The following is a 14,065-nucleotide window of genomic DNA, read 5'->3' as shown; positions in this document are numbered from 1 at the left end:
GGAAAGTTATTCTCAGTACATTTTCTGAAAATGTTTTCAATTGCTCAACACACAAAAAAAGGCAGAAAAAAATCAATAGACAGTTTAACAGAGTATTATACATCTAGAGCCATGGTGATGAAGTTATCTATTTCCCCTTTAAGTTCAATTTTTCATTTTACTATTTTGAAATCCTGTTACTAGATGCAGAATTGAACCTTTTAACATTATGAAGTGATCCTTTTTATCCCAGCTGCTGTTAAACTATAATTTGATTCTACTATTTTAATCCTACAAGGTATCATTATTACTGCTTTATGCAGTTAGCATCCACTTAATATCTCCCACGTATTTACCGCTGTCTTTACCAACCCTTCTTGAACTTAGACCCTCTATCTGGGATCATTTTCTTCTATTCTCTACAGGTAGAATTCTATTCTTCCACAAGTATAATTTCTTTTAATAAAAAGCCAAACCACTAGAAATGAATTATTCTAGTTTTTGTCAGAAAATATCTTTGTCTTGATTCTTTCATATAGAACATTTTCACCACATAAAATCCTAGGTTAAGTTTTTAACCTTTGTGCACATTGACACTATCATTCCATTGTCTTCAAACTTCCATTATTATTGCTCCTTTGAAAGTGACCTGTCATTTTTCTTAGTTTTTAAGATTTTCTGGTTTTTGTTTGTTTTGCAGTATCATTCTGTATGTCTCGCTATAAACTTCTTATTTATCTTACTTGGGTCTCATTTAATTAGAATTCATTGGACCTCCTCAATCTGTTGCTTACTGTTTTCCATCACTTTTGTAAAATTCTTAGCAATTATCTCTTCAAATATTGCCATGCTCCCTTATATTTCTTTTCCTTCGAGAAGTCTGACTAAACATATGTTAGAGTACGGAAGTTCTTCAGAAAGTTAAAAATAGAACTACCCTATGATTCAGCAATTGCACTACCAGGTATTTACCCAAAGAATAAAAAAAAAAAAATACTAATTCAAAGTGATACATACACCCTGATGTTTATAGCAGCATTATCAACAATAGCCAAATTATGGAAAGAGCCCAAATGTCCACTGACTGATGAATGGCGGTGTGTATATACACATACATACACACACACACACACACACACACACACACACACACACACACAATGGACTATTACTCAGCCACAAAAAGAATGAAATCTTGCCATCCACAGAATGAAATCTTGCCATTCGCAACAATGTGGATGGAACTAGAGAGTATTATAATAAGTGAAGTAAGTCAAAGACAAATACCTTATGATTTCACTCATGTGTGAATTTAAGTAACAAAGCAAATGGGGGCACCTGGGTGGCTCAGTCAGTTAAGCATCAGATCTCGATTTTGGCTCAGGTCACAATCTCAGGGTTGTGAGATCAAGCCCTGAATCTGACTCGGCGCTGGGTGTGGAGCCTGCCTAAGATTCTCTTCCTCTCCCTCTACCCCTCCCCACCCCCACCCCACTCTCTCTCTCTCTTAAAAAAAACAAACACAGAAGAAAAAAGAGAGAGGAAAACCAAGAAACAGACTCTTAACTACAGAGAACAAATTGACAGTTATCAGAGGGGAGATGGGTGGGGGGATGGGTTAAATAGGTAAGGGGATTACCGACCACACTTATTGAATGAGCACCAGGTATTGTGTGTAAGTGCTGAATCACTAAACTGTACACTTGAAACTAGTATTACAGTATATGTTAACTGGAATTCAAATAAAAACTAAAAAAACAAAAAGCATATGTTACATCTTCTCGGTGTATGTTTTATGTCTCATGCCTATATTTTTTGCCTTCTTGTCTCTCTGTGCTAGATTACAGATTTTTCTTCTCATCTATCTTCTATTCATTAATTCTTTCTCCAAGTTATACCTAATCTGCCATTAAATCACCGACTAAATTCTAAATTTCCGTTACATATTTTTTAGAAATTCTATTGTAGATCTTTTCCAAATATGCTTGCTCTTGTTTCCTTTGCATTTTGATATTCAAACCTGTCTCTTATATTGTTCAATAAACGAAAGCACGATTGTTCTAGTTTACATCTGACAATTCTAATAACAGAAGTCTGTTTCTGTTGTTTCTGTTTTTGTTAGTTCTTGTTGAAGGAAGTCTAGTTTACTTGTGTGCTTATTTGTCTTTGGTTGTATGGGGAACACTGTACTTGACAAATTATTTGTGGGAGTGTGAGTTTTACAATGAAGGTATTTTACTCCAGAGGTGATTTACATTTGATTTTGCCAGGCATATGGGTGTTATAGCTAGTCCAAGACAGACTACCAAGTTTAAGACTTGAAATTCCCTAAAGTGCCAAAGGATTGATACCTATCTGTAATTCCACATTCACAGTAAGGGTATGGCTCTTTCGGGTCCCAAATTTTTGTGCAGAGTCGTCCGCTAGGTTCCCTTTCTGTGTAGTCTTTATGTCCTTACTTCTCAAAGCAATCAAAATAATTTTAGAGAAGTGGCATATTGCAGGGAAAAGGTGGCTTCAATTTTGTGCTAAACTTTGAGTTTGCTCTTGTGGTAATTTACTCATATATTTTCTATTTATCTTGATCTTCATTCCTTCCTGTGGTTTCCAATCACCATTTGGTATCTTTCACTTCAGCCTGAGGAACTTTCTTTAGCATTTTTTGTAGAGAAGATCTGCTAATAATGCATAACTTCCATCTATTGTATGAAAATGCTCTTATTTTGCCTTCATTTTTGAAGGACAGCTTTGCTGGATAAAGAATTGTTAGTTGACAGGTTTTTTTCTTCTTTCTTCACCACCCCCCAGAATTTTGAATATCTCATTTTAGTGTCTTCACTATTTCTGCAAAAAGTCAGCCTTAATTGTATCAGGAAGTCCCTGTGTGTGATGTTCCATTTTTCTCTTGTACTTTCAAGATTCTCTCTTCATCTTTGGCTTTTATCAGTTTAACTACAATGTGCCTGGTGAAGTGCTCTGTGTGTTGATCCTACTTTTCACTGCAATTCTTGAATCTAAGAGTTAATATTTTTCAGGAAATTTGCCAAGATTTCAGCCATTGTTTTCTACAAATACTTTTTCCTGAGTTATTTTTTTCTTCTTACCTCTGAGATTCCATTTACACATTAACTGAAACATTTGATATTGTCCCACAAATCTCCGAGGTCCTGTCCATTTTGATTCAGACTTTTTCCTCTGTTCTTTGCATTGGTTAATTTCTATTAATATACCTTCAAGTTCAATGATTATTTTTTCTTCAGTCATCACAAATACGTAGTTTAGCTGATCTAGTGAGTTTTTTAGATACTGTACTTTTCAGCTCTGTAATTACCAATAGTTCTCTCTCTGAAGTTTCCAATTTGTTGATATTTGCCATTAGTTCACTGAGTTTTTTTTCCCCCTTTTAATTCTTAGCCATATTTATAACAGCCACTTTAACATCTTTGTCTACTAAATCTAATGTTTGTGCTTACTCAGTACCTGTTTGCTGAGTGCTGCTTTTGGTTATCAATCACTCTTTTCTGTTTCTTTGCAAGTCTAATAATTTCTAAGTGGAAGTAGGACACTGTATGTAATATAATGTTGCTATTCTGGATTTTGTTTTGTTCTTTTAAGGGTTGTTGGCTTATAATAGTCAATTAACTAGCCTGGACTCAAACTATGAAATATGTCTTCCCACAGTGTGTAGCTGCTAATGTTTCTGCTCAGTTTTATTTTGCTTAGCCTGGCTCCCTAGAGACCATTCACTATAGCTGCAGAGTTTAGCTGTCAGCAAATCTGGGGCGAGGTTTTGCTCAAATACCTCAAGCCATTAAGGCTCCTACCTTCTGTTGCCCAATTGTGTGTAGATTGAGAAATGAAATCAAACACATGGGAAATGTGCAGGTCTCCCCGAGCTTTTAATTCTTATTGGACTCTCTGGCATCTATTACACAATAGATGCATTTAACACATTTAAGAGTCAGCCACAGCTATGTGGAGAAGTTATCATCTCAGCCCATCCCCCTGCCTCTTGCTTCCAAAATCTCCCTCTTAAATTTCTAGTTTCTCCTTTGCCTCTTATACCTTATATTATAATGACCATGATACCATGGAAATGTTTCCTTTCTTGTTCAGCCTTCTGTTTTCCTGCAGTGCATAACTGCTTTCTTTTTCATGTGTTTAGCTTTCCAAGCACCTTTAGCTAATTCCTTCCATATGATAAAATGGTTTATCTCAAGATTGTTATGTCTGGTCAAACTGAAGAATGTATCAGTTCATCTTGTAGTTGAAAAAATGTTTATTGCAATCTTCTCTCCTTTGCTTCAATCTAGACTCTTATTCCCTGCGCCTGCCTGTGTGTCCCTCACCCTAGGATTCCCTTATCTGTGTTAGATAATCTGTTTCCCAAATCCCATGTCCTCTCTCTAAAGGTTAAATCCTTAGGTTTGGTGAGGTATATCCTATGGTACATTCCTAAGGAAAATATACATTTGAGGTCTGTGTTTTGAGACACTGCATTTCCAAAACTGTATGTGTTATCTTCATACTTGATTGATAGTTTGACTGTGATAGAATCTTTTTCCTTCTAAATTATGAAGGCATTACTTCACCATCTTCTAGATTTCAACAATGCTGTTAAGAGTTCAATGTCATTCTAATTCCTGATCTTTTGTATACTACTTGCTTTTTTTCCTCCAGAAACTTCTTCCTTGGTGTTTAGAAATTACTCAATAATACAGCTTTGAGTAGCTTCTCTGCCATCCCATTAGTCATGTCACTGGACATGTAGTGGGGCCCTTTCAGTTGAGAAACCATAGCCCTAGCTCTGGAAAATAGCCTTGCAATGTTTTTTTAGTATTTCTGTTGTTTGATAATTTCCTAACTCTGTTGTCTCTAGTCTTTCTTTTTTCTAGAATTTCTATTAGCTAGATGTTGAATATCCTAAAAGTCTCCATTCATTCATTCATTCAACAAGTATTTACTGGGTACCCACTATATTTAGTGCTGAGGTTACAGTGATAAATGAGATAGACAATATCTCTATCCTCAGGAAATTTACATGATGATTTTTTTTCCTATAATTCCTTTCCAATTTTCAATCTCTGAATTTTGGTTCTGATTTATGAGATAAGATAGTTCCTTAATTTATTTTCTAGTCCTTTGATTAGGTTTTTTAGGCAATCACATCTTTCAGTCTACATTCTTTGAATTATGGGGGCAATATTATTCCATTTCTTTAAGAACATTACTTTTGTTAAAGATTTTCTTCTGTTTTATACATATTTCTTCTCAGTGCCTTTATTCTGTTTACTTCATTGTTTATTTACTTCAGTCTCTTTTATAGTTGGAGGTTTGCTCAAATACTTGTTGATTCTCATTAATCCATTCATATTTAAGTGTAAGGTAATAAAATGCTGACAGGAAACTCTCAGGCGTAGGTACAAGGCTTGTTGACTGTAGGATGGCTGAAGCTCATTTTACTGTGGAAAGACCCTTACAAATCAGTGTCTGCACATCTCTTCTCTGGTTGGTATTCTTCCATTTTCCAAGAAAAGAGTCGTCTAATCTCTTGCCTTGAGAGTATAAGCAAGTTTTAAACAGAGGAGGAATCTTAGTTGTCTTACAGCTCCATATAAAAATTTTGAATTAATCATCCTTCCTCCAGCCCCTTGTCTCAGACTGCTTTCCCTGTTACGTGCTGCCTACAAATTCTGAGCAGACTAGTTCTGAGGCTCTACAGTGAGTACTGGCTCACTCCTCACTCAGATGATCTGCAGACACTGAGGCTGCAACTTCCTCCGTACCGCCAAGCATGTTCCCACACCTCTCAGCTTTACAGCTTCCAAAAGAGTGTGCTTATACCTCTTGTTTACATCACTGTTGCTTCCTCTCCATTTTTCTTTCTCTGTGGATGTACATCTTTTTTATTCCTTAACTGACATTTTAACTGGGCTTCAGGGAGAAAAGAATAAAAAAAAAAAAATCAATTCACCTAATTTGACTAGAGGCCTTAACATTTTCTAAGTTGTTGCTTAAAGCACTTGCTTTCATTCTCCAAAACGACGTTGAAAGTGGCATCCTTTATCCCTACTCACTCTTCCTTTTCTGTTCACTCTGAGCAAGTAACTACTTACAATATTCTGATAATTTTAAAATACAAACAAAAAGACCACCATCTGCCTTCTCTTGGGTACACTAGCTTCACTTAAATCACATCTTCTAGTTAATTATATTAAAAACAATTATTCATCACCTCCAAAGCTAATGCAGCATGTTGTAGCTCTCCAGACATTTTTAAACCTTATCTTTAAATAACAATGCAATTTAATTATCAGGATTTTATTATATTTGAAAGTGGTATAACAGACTTTACATAATGAACAAGGAACAGAGTACAAAACTCAGAATGTGGTTTCTTCCATTTCAACCCCCAGCCCTAACATAGAGCCCTGAGGCAGAGGGCAGCCAAGAAAACTTCATCATCTTTAGCAACCAACAATTCTGACTGAGGAGTTGTACTGAGAAAAAAGCTCTGCTATTCTTCAGGACAGACGCAGGTACAAACTTTATAATATTGCTTTATAACCACAGAGAGGATATGAAATACTGAAAATGACCCAACTTCTTAATGCTTAAAACACAATACTATGTACTTATAAAGGTCAAAATATACAAATTTCTTGGCATATTAGATGATATGTTAGCTGATTTCTATTTTAAAAATCATCAATTCTATAACATATATTAGTTACCTTTAATATATATTTCCTATAAAATCTCCTTCTACTCTTTTTTTAACAAGAAGGCAATCATTTTGGCTTTTTTATTATGAAATTCTTACCTGATGACATGGTCTCTCCCAACATTACCTTGCAACGCTTACAAATTACTTTGGTATTTGCCTTTGGTTTCTGTAGAACAGAAAAATGTCATTTAAATGTCATTCAGCTTTTCTTAAAAGGAATATATAATTTTAACATAGTCTCTAGAGTATACATTGAACTTTACATTTTATTTTGCCCTCTACTAAATACTGGGAACACATTTAGCTTGTATGCATAATTCACATGCACAGAGATCATTTTTTTTTTAATCTAAAGAAAGAATAATGAACAGACTGATTTTTCCAAACCTAGCCACTTCTTGATAATCTAACTGTTGTAAATAATTTGAGCAAGAAGCACCTTACATTTCTAAAAAGCACTTCCAAACATCCATTACCATTTAGGATAGACAGACGGTGGACAACAAAGGCAGAGAGACTAGGTGACTTGTCCCAATTCATGTTTCTAGAAAACAGGAGAATCAAAACCTGGAGCCATTATTTTGACTCCTAGTCCAGTGTAACTCATGTAAAAGTAATCTATGGTTCATAACCACTCATCAGAAGTCAAAAATATTTAACCCATTCATCTAATTCTATTTTTCCACTTAAGATACACATTGTACCTGAAAAAACCGCAAAGTGTTCTGAGACAAATTCCTGATCCATTCTTAAACTTCAAAAATCCAAATTCATTCATGTGGGATACAGATTAAATGGCTAGCATCCATCTAATCATTAAGCAAATAAATAAAAAAAAAGTTCTCTTACATTCAGAGAACAGATTGGTGGTTACCAGAGGCAGGGGGTGGGGTGGTAAAAATGGGTGAAAGGGGTCAAAAGGTACAAACTTCCAGTGACAGAACATGGAAGTCATGGGGATGTAATGTACAGCATGGCAACTACAGTTAATAATACTGTATTATATATTTAAAGTTGCTAAGAGTAGATCTTAAAAGTTCTCATCACAAGAAAAAGATTTGTAGTTATGTATGGTAATGGATGTCAACTAGATTATGGTGAATATTTTGCAATACATACAAATATCAAATCATTATATACCTAAAAGTAATATAATGTTATATGTCAGTTATACCTCAAGTTAAAAAAAACTTACTGATTTGTAGTTTTTTATAAGAGGTTATGTTATAAGCAATAGCATGGTGATTAAGAGCCCTGAGTCTGGGCCAGACTTCCTTAAGTTTCAATCCTGGCCCTGTTATTTACTACACACATGACCTTGAGCAAGTTGATTAACCTGGTTTGGTTTCCTCATCTGTAAAAGGGAGTTAATAGTAGCGCTTAACTCATAGTGTTATTAGGATTTAAAAAGGGGTGTTATAAAGCACTGTCCTGGGTACGTGGTAACTACTAAGTGGATGTTACATAAACAAAATATACTTTTGGCACACATCATTCAAGATAGGCTGAAAACCCATACCTTCCCAAAAGGGACCAATTTTTGTCTTTTACTGGACAGCCACTGTGTATTAAGAATCTACAAAAAAAAAAAAAAAAATGTTTCCATAGCAATATCTTTGTTAAAGCCCTTCAACAGTCCTCTCACAAAGATACACTGCAACATGGCAGAAGTTGCATAAAAGTGGGCAGGGAGAAGGAATTTCTGTAACTCTGGCCATCTCTTCTGGGAAACCACAGAATAGAGTGCTGGTCTAAGTAAGGAATGAGTGCCTTTCTGATGTGGGATAACGTATGTATTGATCTAAGGAATCTTAACTGATTAAGGTAAGTTTGAGTACAATTACATTTTCCTTAGCATTAATCACTACTTCCTAAAAAACTACATAAGAGGCACATTGAAACTGAGTTCCATGGATGTGCTGCTAGTAACTGATAGAGCTGATATTTGAATCTAGATCCCTTCAATGCTAAACCTTGCGCTTCTATGTCCACAATAGCCAAACTATGGAAAGAGCCCAGATGTCCATCAACAGATGAATGCATAAAGATATGGTATATATATATATATATATACAATGGACTACTACTCAGGCATCAAAAAAAAATGAAATCTTGCCATTTGCAATGACGTGGATGGAACTAGAGGGTATTAGGCTAAATGAAATAAGTCAATCAGAGAAAGACAATTATCATATGATCTCATTCATATGTGGAATTTAAGAAACAAAATGGAGGATCATAGGGGAAGAGAGAAAAAATAAAACAAGACAAAATCAGAGAGGGAAGAAAACCATAAGAGACTCTTAATCATAGGAAACCAACTGAGGGCTGCTGGAGGGGAGGGCGGTAGAAGGATGGGGTAGCTGGGTGATGGACATTAAGGAGGGCACGTGATATAATGACCACTGGGTATTATATAAGACTGATGAATCACTGAACTTTACCTCCGAAACTAATAATACATTATATGTTGATTAATTTAATTTAAATTAAAACAAATTTTAAAAACAAATAAATAAAATTTGTGCTTCTAAGCACTATGTCAAGTGTTTTCCAAACTAACTCATAGAATCAGTTCAATTGGTTATGGCCTACATTTTTTAAAAAGATGAAACAGAGGGGCACCTGGGTGGCTCAATGGGTTAAGCATCTAACTCTGGATTTCGGCTCAGCTCATGATCTCACGGTCATGAGATCAAGCCCCGTGTCAGGCTCTGCGCTGGGCGTGGAGCGTGCTTAAGAGTTTCTCTCTCCCTCAGCCTCTGCCCCACCCTCCCCCCTCAATGCTGGCTCTGTTTCTCTCTCTAAAAATAAAAAAATAATAAAAATAAAATAAAAAGATGATCTTAATCTCAGGAAACAAACGGAGGGTTGCTGGAGTGGTGGGGGGTGGAAGGGAAGGGGTGGCTGGGTGATAGACACGGGCGAGGGTATGTGCTATGGTGAGTGCTGTGAATTGTGTTAAGACTGTTGAATCACAGACCTGTACTTCTGAAACAAATAATACATTATATGTTACAAAAAAAAAAAAAGAAGATAGCAGGAGGGGAAGAATGAAGGGGGGGAAATTGGAGGGGGAGACGAACCATGAGAGACTATGGACTCTGAAAAACAAACTGAGGGTTCTAGAGGGGAGGGGGAGGGGAATGGGTTAGCCTGGTGATGGGTATTAAGGAAGGCATGTTCTGCATGGAGCACCGGGTGTTATACGCAAACAATGAATCATGGAACACTACATCAAAAACTAATGATGTATGGTGATTAACATAATAATTAAAAAAAGAAATAGAATAGAAATATCACAGTACTTCAAACACAGTGTAAGTACTACTTCAAGAAACTTTTACTTGACATGTGTTCATGTGTGTGCATAGTGTTATCAGATCTTGATATAAAAAATGTATTTCTGGGGCACCTGGGTGGCTCAGTAGGTTAAGCGTCTGCCTTTGGCTAAAGTCATGATCTCAGGATCCTAGGATGGAGCCCCGTGTTGGGCTCCCTGCTCACGGGGGAGTCTGCTTCTCCCTCTCCCTCTGCCCCTCTGCTTGTGCTCTCTCTCTCTCAAATAAATAAAATCTTTAAAAATATATGTATTTCTTACTTTAATTAGAGGTCAAAAAAGTCAAAGCCACAGACATAGAAACAAAGGCAGGTGATAATCTGTTCAGGTGTAGGCAAGGATATAGGAAGAAGACAGCTCAGAAAGCAGGTATGCTCAACTGTAAATTTGGGCATTTTCACGCTTTCTTACAATAAAATCTATCTGTATAGCTCCAAACTGGTAGTAAAGACACTTTTTAAAGGATCTATTTTGTACAAATTAAATTAAACCATCTTCATTAAATTTTACCAAAAACTAAAGGCTTTACTAAAAACTAATACCAGGTATTGGAGTAGCAATGCTTGAGAAGAAGAAATTTTTCTATTCAAAGCAGAGAATTTTTCATCAGGTGCTCTGTTACGTATTTCATTTATACTTGCTCTTACAGCACATTTTGCTTTATCTTTCAATGAAGCAGGAAAAGTGGTATTTGTTGGTTTAAAAAAAAAGGAGTCTACCTTTTCAAGACACTGGTAATCAGGATTTTAAAATGTGATCAATAAAAAGCAAATTATCTCAAACAACCAAATATGTGTATTTTGATTCAAACAAATGGATGGTAGAAGGGACCTTTAATATAATTGGTAAAACCTGTATATGGCCTGTATTTTATCATAAGTAGTAATTGTTCATTTTGTCAAATGTGAAATGACACTGTGGCTATTTAAAAAAGAAAAATCCATATGGGATAAAATGACATAAAGTCTGGGATTTGCTTTAAAGCACTCCGGCTGGGGAGGGAATTAAAGGGACAGATGAAGCCTACTTTATGAATCAAGATGATTGGTACACTGAAGTTCACAATTCTTTCCCTTTTACATTTGTGAATGTTTACAAAGTTCAACCCATTAATCTAAGAAAATTAAAAAAAAAAAAACCCAGCCTTATGGATTTAACAAAACAAATGACTAAAAATCAATAAATTATTGCCAAGTACCCCAGGAAAGAAAAAAAAAGTAAAGCTGTTAGTCACACTGTGATATAATCAAAGTTCAATTTCGTTTGTTCCTTAAAAGATAGGGTGAAGTTACGGTGTGACCATACTTTCTAAGTCTAGAATACTATTATGAATCTTATAAAAGGGTGGGGTGCCATCTTTATCATCCTATTTTAAGATGCTGGTAGACGCAAAAAAATAGCATGAAACAATAAATGCAAGAAATAAGGAAATCTTCAGGAGGTATCTTTTGAAAACAAAAGGTATATACTGCCACATTTTTTTTTTAAAGATTTTATTTATTTATTTGACAGAGAGAGACACAGCAAGAGAGGGAACACAAGCAGGGGGAGCAGGAGAGGGAGAAGCAAGCTTCCCGCTGAACAGGGAGCCTGGTGCGGTGTGGGGCTCGATCCCAGGAATCATGACCTGAGCCGAAGGCAGACGCTTAACGACTGAGCCACCCAGGTGCCCCTATATACTGCCACATTAACAGGCACAAATAACATACTGTACACTCAAAAGGGGTTTTGAGGGAAAGAAATAAGTGTTGGATTTTGTTTGTTTATGCTATCCTTAAAATCAGGCCTTTTTAATTAAAATCTTATAGCATTTGAAATTTTGTTTAAAGAGAAACTCTGTTTTGTAATGCATTTCTCTTGACCGATGCTTAAAGGAAATAATAAAGCAAGCTGTGCGATGAAGCAGCCTAACAGTGTGGGAACCCGACATCAAAGAAAGACCTTGTTGTGGACTAATTAAATCAATATATCTGAGAGAAGGCACCACTGCTCAGAGATGTGGATTAGCCTCCTGTCCTTGTTTTTATTTCCCTTTGCGTTGTTTCAATTTCTAAGGACCCTTGATACTGTCTCGCCAAAAAAATGTTTCCCAAGAGATAGCATTAGGATGCTGTGTCACCATGTGACATTTCAAAACCCTGCTAGATGGCTAGACTTGTTGATATGAGAAACAGGTTTTCAATAGCACAGGGCAGCCTTGTTCCCACAGGAGCCTTGAGAGCACTGTTTAAGTAGTCCCTCCAAATATATGTTACTATTTTGGACACAGGCATACTCTTTCAATGGCTGCAATAAGCAATTAAAGAGAACTTCCATCTAGGCTAACTTGGAAACAATCTTGTCAAAGCAGCTGTCATGACAGGAGTTTTCCACAGTCTCCTTGATACTAAACACCATAATGTCTGAATATAAAGGGTCTTCCTTTAATGCATAGGATGGCTGTTCACAATTGAGAGAAATTCTTGTAAATGGCATCATATAACTGATAAAGACATAAATATGAAGAATGTATTTCCATATAGAGTGCAGAATTTATCTAAAAAGGGAAACTCATGGTTTCTCTTATTTAATCTTTCTCCTCTCCTCTTCTATTCACACCTTGCAAATATTTTAAAAATTTATAGCTTAATCACAAGAATGAAAGTTAAAATACATAGAACAGTACAGTATTAGTCTACAAATTTAGATTAAAATATGATTTTAACATAACCATTTTAAACATAACAGATTTTTATTAACTTCTTACCATTTATTTTTGGAAAACTACACAAGGATAAGGTACGATAATTTTAAACGAACCATATTTAGGTAAAGGGATGGGTGTTTATGGTGAGAGATAAGGCACTTAAATAATTCTGATAACTTCAATCTTTGATCAACTTCCTTAATCTACCCTCAAAATATAAAACAGTTCTATAAACTAACTTACATAAACCTGAGAGCTGCCCAACTATTGCACATTTCCTGAGGTGGTTCAGTTTTTGTTACAAAAATTAAATAAGTTTTAAATGAAATTTAATATACAATGCTTTTATTCCTACCGATAATCAGATGTTAAAAATGAAGATTCTCTGGCAATGATTTTCTTTACTTTTTAAATCACATCTGTATTGACCTGCCATCAGGAGAATGATTTCTCACAAGGGCCAAGTCAATGCCATTGATTTTCTTTTAGAGTGAGGTAAAGCACTTGTCCTCTGCAGTGAAAGGAAAAAACTTCTTTCTCCCTAAATCAACTTCTATAGCAAGAGGCACCTGTCCTCACATTGTCCACCACCAACTTGGAATCACAGCATAAGCTTCATTTCCACATTTTGACTCCTCCGTTTTCTCTGTTTCCTTGATGGCATCTGCTTTTATGACATCAGCAGAAGTCTTAACAATGGGCAGACACGGGGAAATACCTAGGCCTAACTGTATAGTATATATCTTGGAATAAAAGAACACTTTTAATTTAAATCAGATTATATAGATTATGATATGTTGTCCTAAAAACAAGAAAGTAGGGCATTTTGGTTTGTAAAATGGCAACATTCCCAATTCTATGCATGAAAAAGTCCTCTTTCTCTTCTTTCTCCAGCCCCTTAAGCTGTTCTGGTCTAAAGCCATATGATCTCTTCCTCTATCAATAGAGCAGAGCAGAGGTGGTGAATAGAGGCAGTTGAAAATCATGGACTTTGGTCCTTGGAACAGTCTGTGTAGCATGCTTTAATTAAGAAAAGATAGAAGAAACCAGTTTCTAAGCCAACTTCCAAATTAGCATTTATTTTGAAAAGATATTTTACCAGTTTAAAATGGCTCTCAGAAGAAGGACATTGTGTCTCCACTGGGGCTAGTTCAGGTCTTGGCTGCCATAAATCACTTCTTAAATTCACCAAGAAGAAAGAGTCTCCAATAAAACAGTCATGCTCTTGTGGATGAAGTGGCTTATTAGCAAAGGGGTCAGGATGACAACACCATTCTTCAACTAGAGCTCCCCAATTCTCACTCGGCAATGGGAGTACCCTGAGGAGCTTCCT

General features: G+C 35.9%; 1 protein-coding gene across 2 annotated transcripts in view; it reads right to left on the bottom strand.

Moving 5' to 3' along the window:
• UBE3D (ubiquitin protein ligase E3D) overlaps positions 1 to 14,065 on the bottom strand; it is a 154,171-nt gene that overhangs the window by 115,024 nt on the left and 25,082 nt on the right. The window contains exons 4-6 of one of the 2 annotated variants that reach the window (XM_027600824.1): positions 13,832 to 14,063; positions 8,226 to 8,282; positions 6,803 to 6,872 (exon numbers count right to left, since the gene is read on the bottom strand). In XM_027600824.1, coding sequence (XP_027456625.1) covers positions 6,803 to 6,872; positions 8,226 to 8,282; positions 13,832 to 14,063 — 359 coding nt within the window. The remainder of the gene's footprint in view (positions 1 to 6,802; positions 6,873 to 8,225; positions 8,283 to 13,831; positions 14,064 to 14,065) is intronic. The other variant, XM_027600826.1, reaches the window with a different exon arrangement.

Source organism: Zalophus californianus, chromosome 7 (genome assembly GCF_009762305.2).
Source record: "Zalophus californianus isolate mZalCal1 chromosome 7, mZalCal1.pri.v2, whole genome shotgun sequence".
NCBI classification, from domain to species: domain Eukaryota; kingdom Metazoa; phylum Chordata; class Mammalia; order Carnivora; family Otariidae; genus Zalophus; species Zalophus californianus.
The sequence above is the reverse complement of the archived record's forward strand: the minus strand, read 5'-3'. Positions and strand labels throughout refer to the sequence as shown.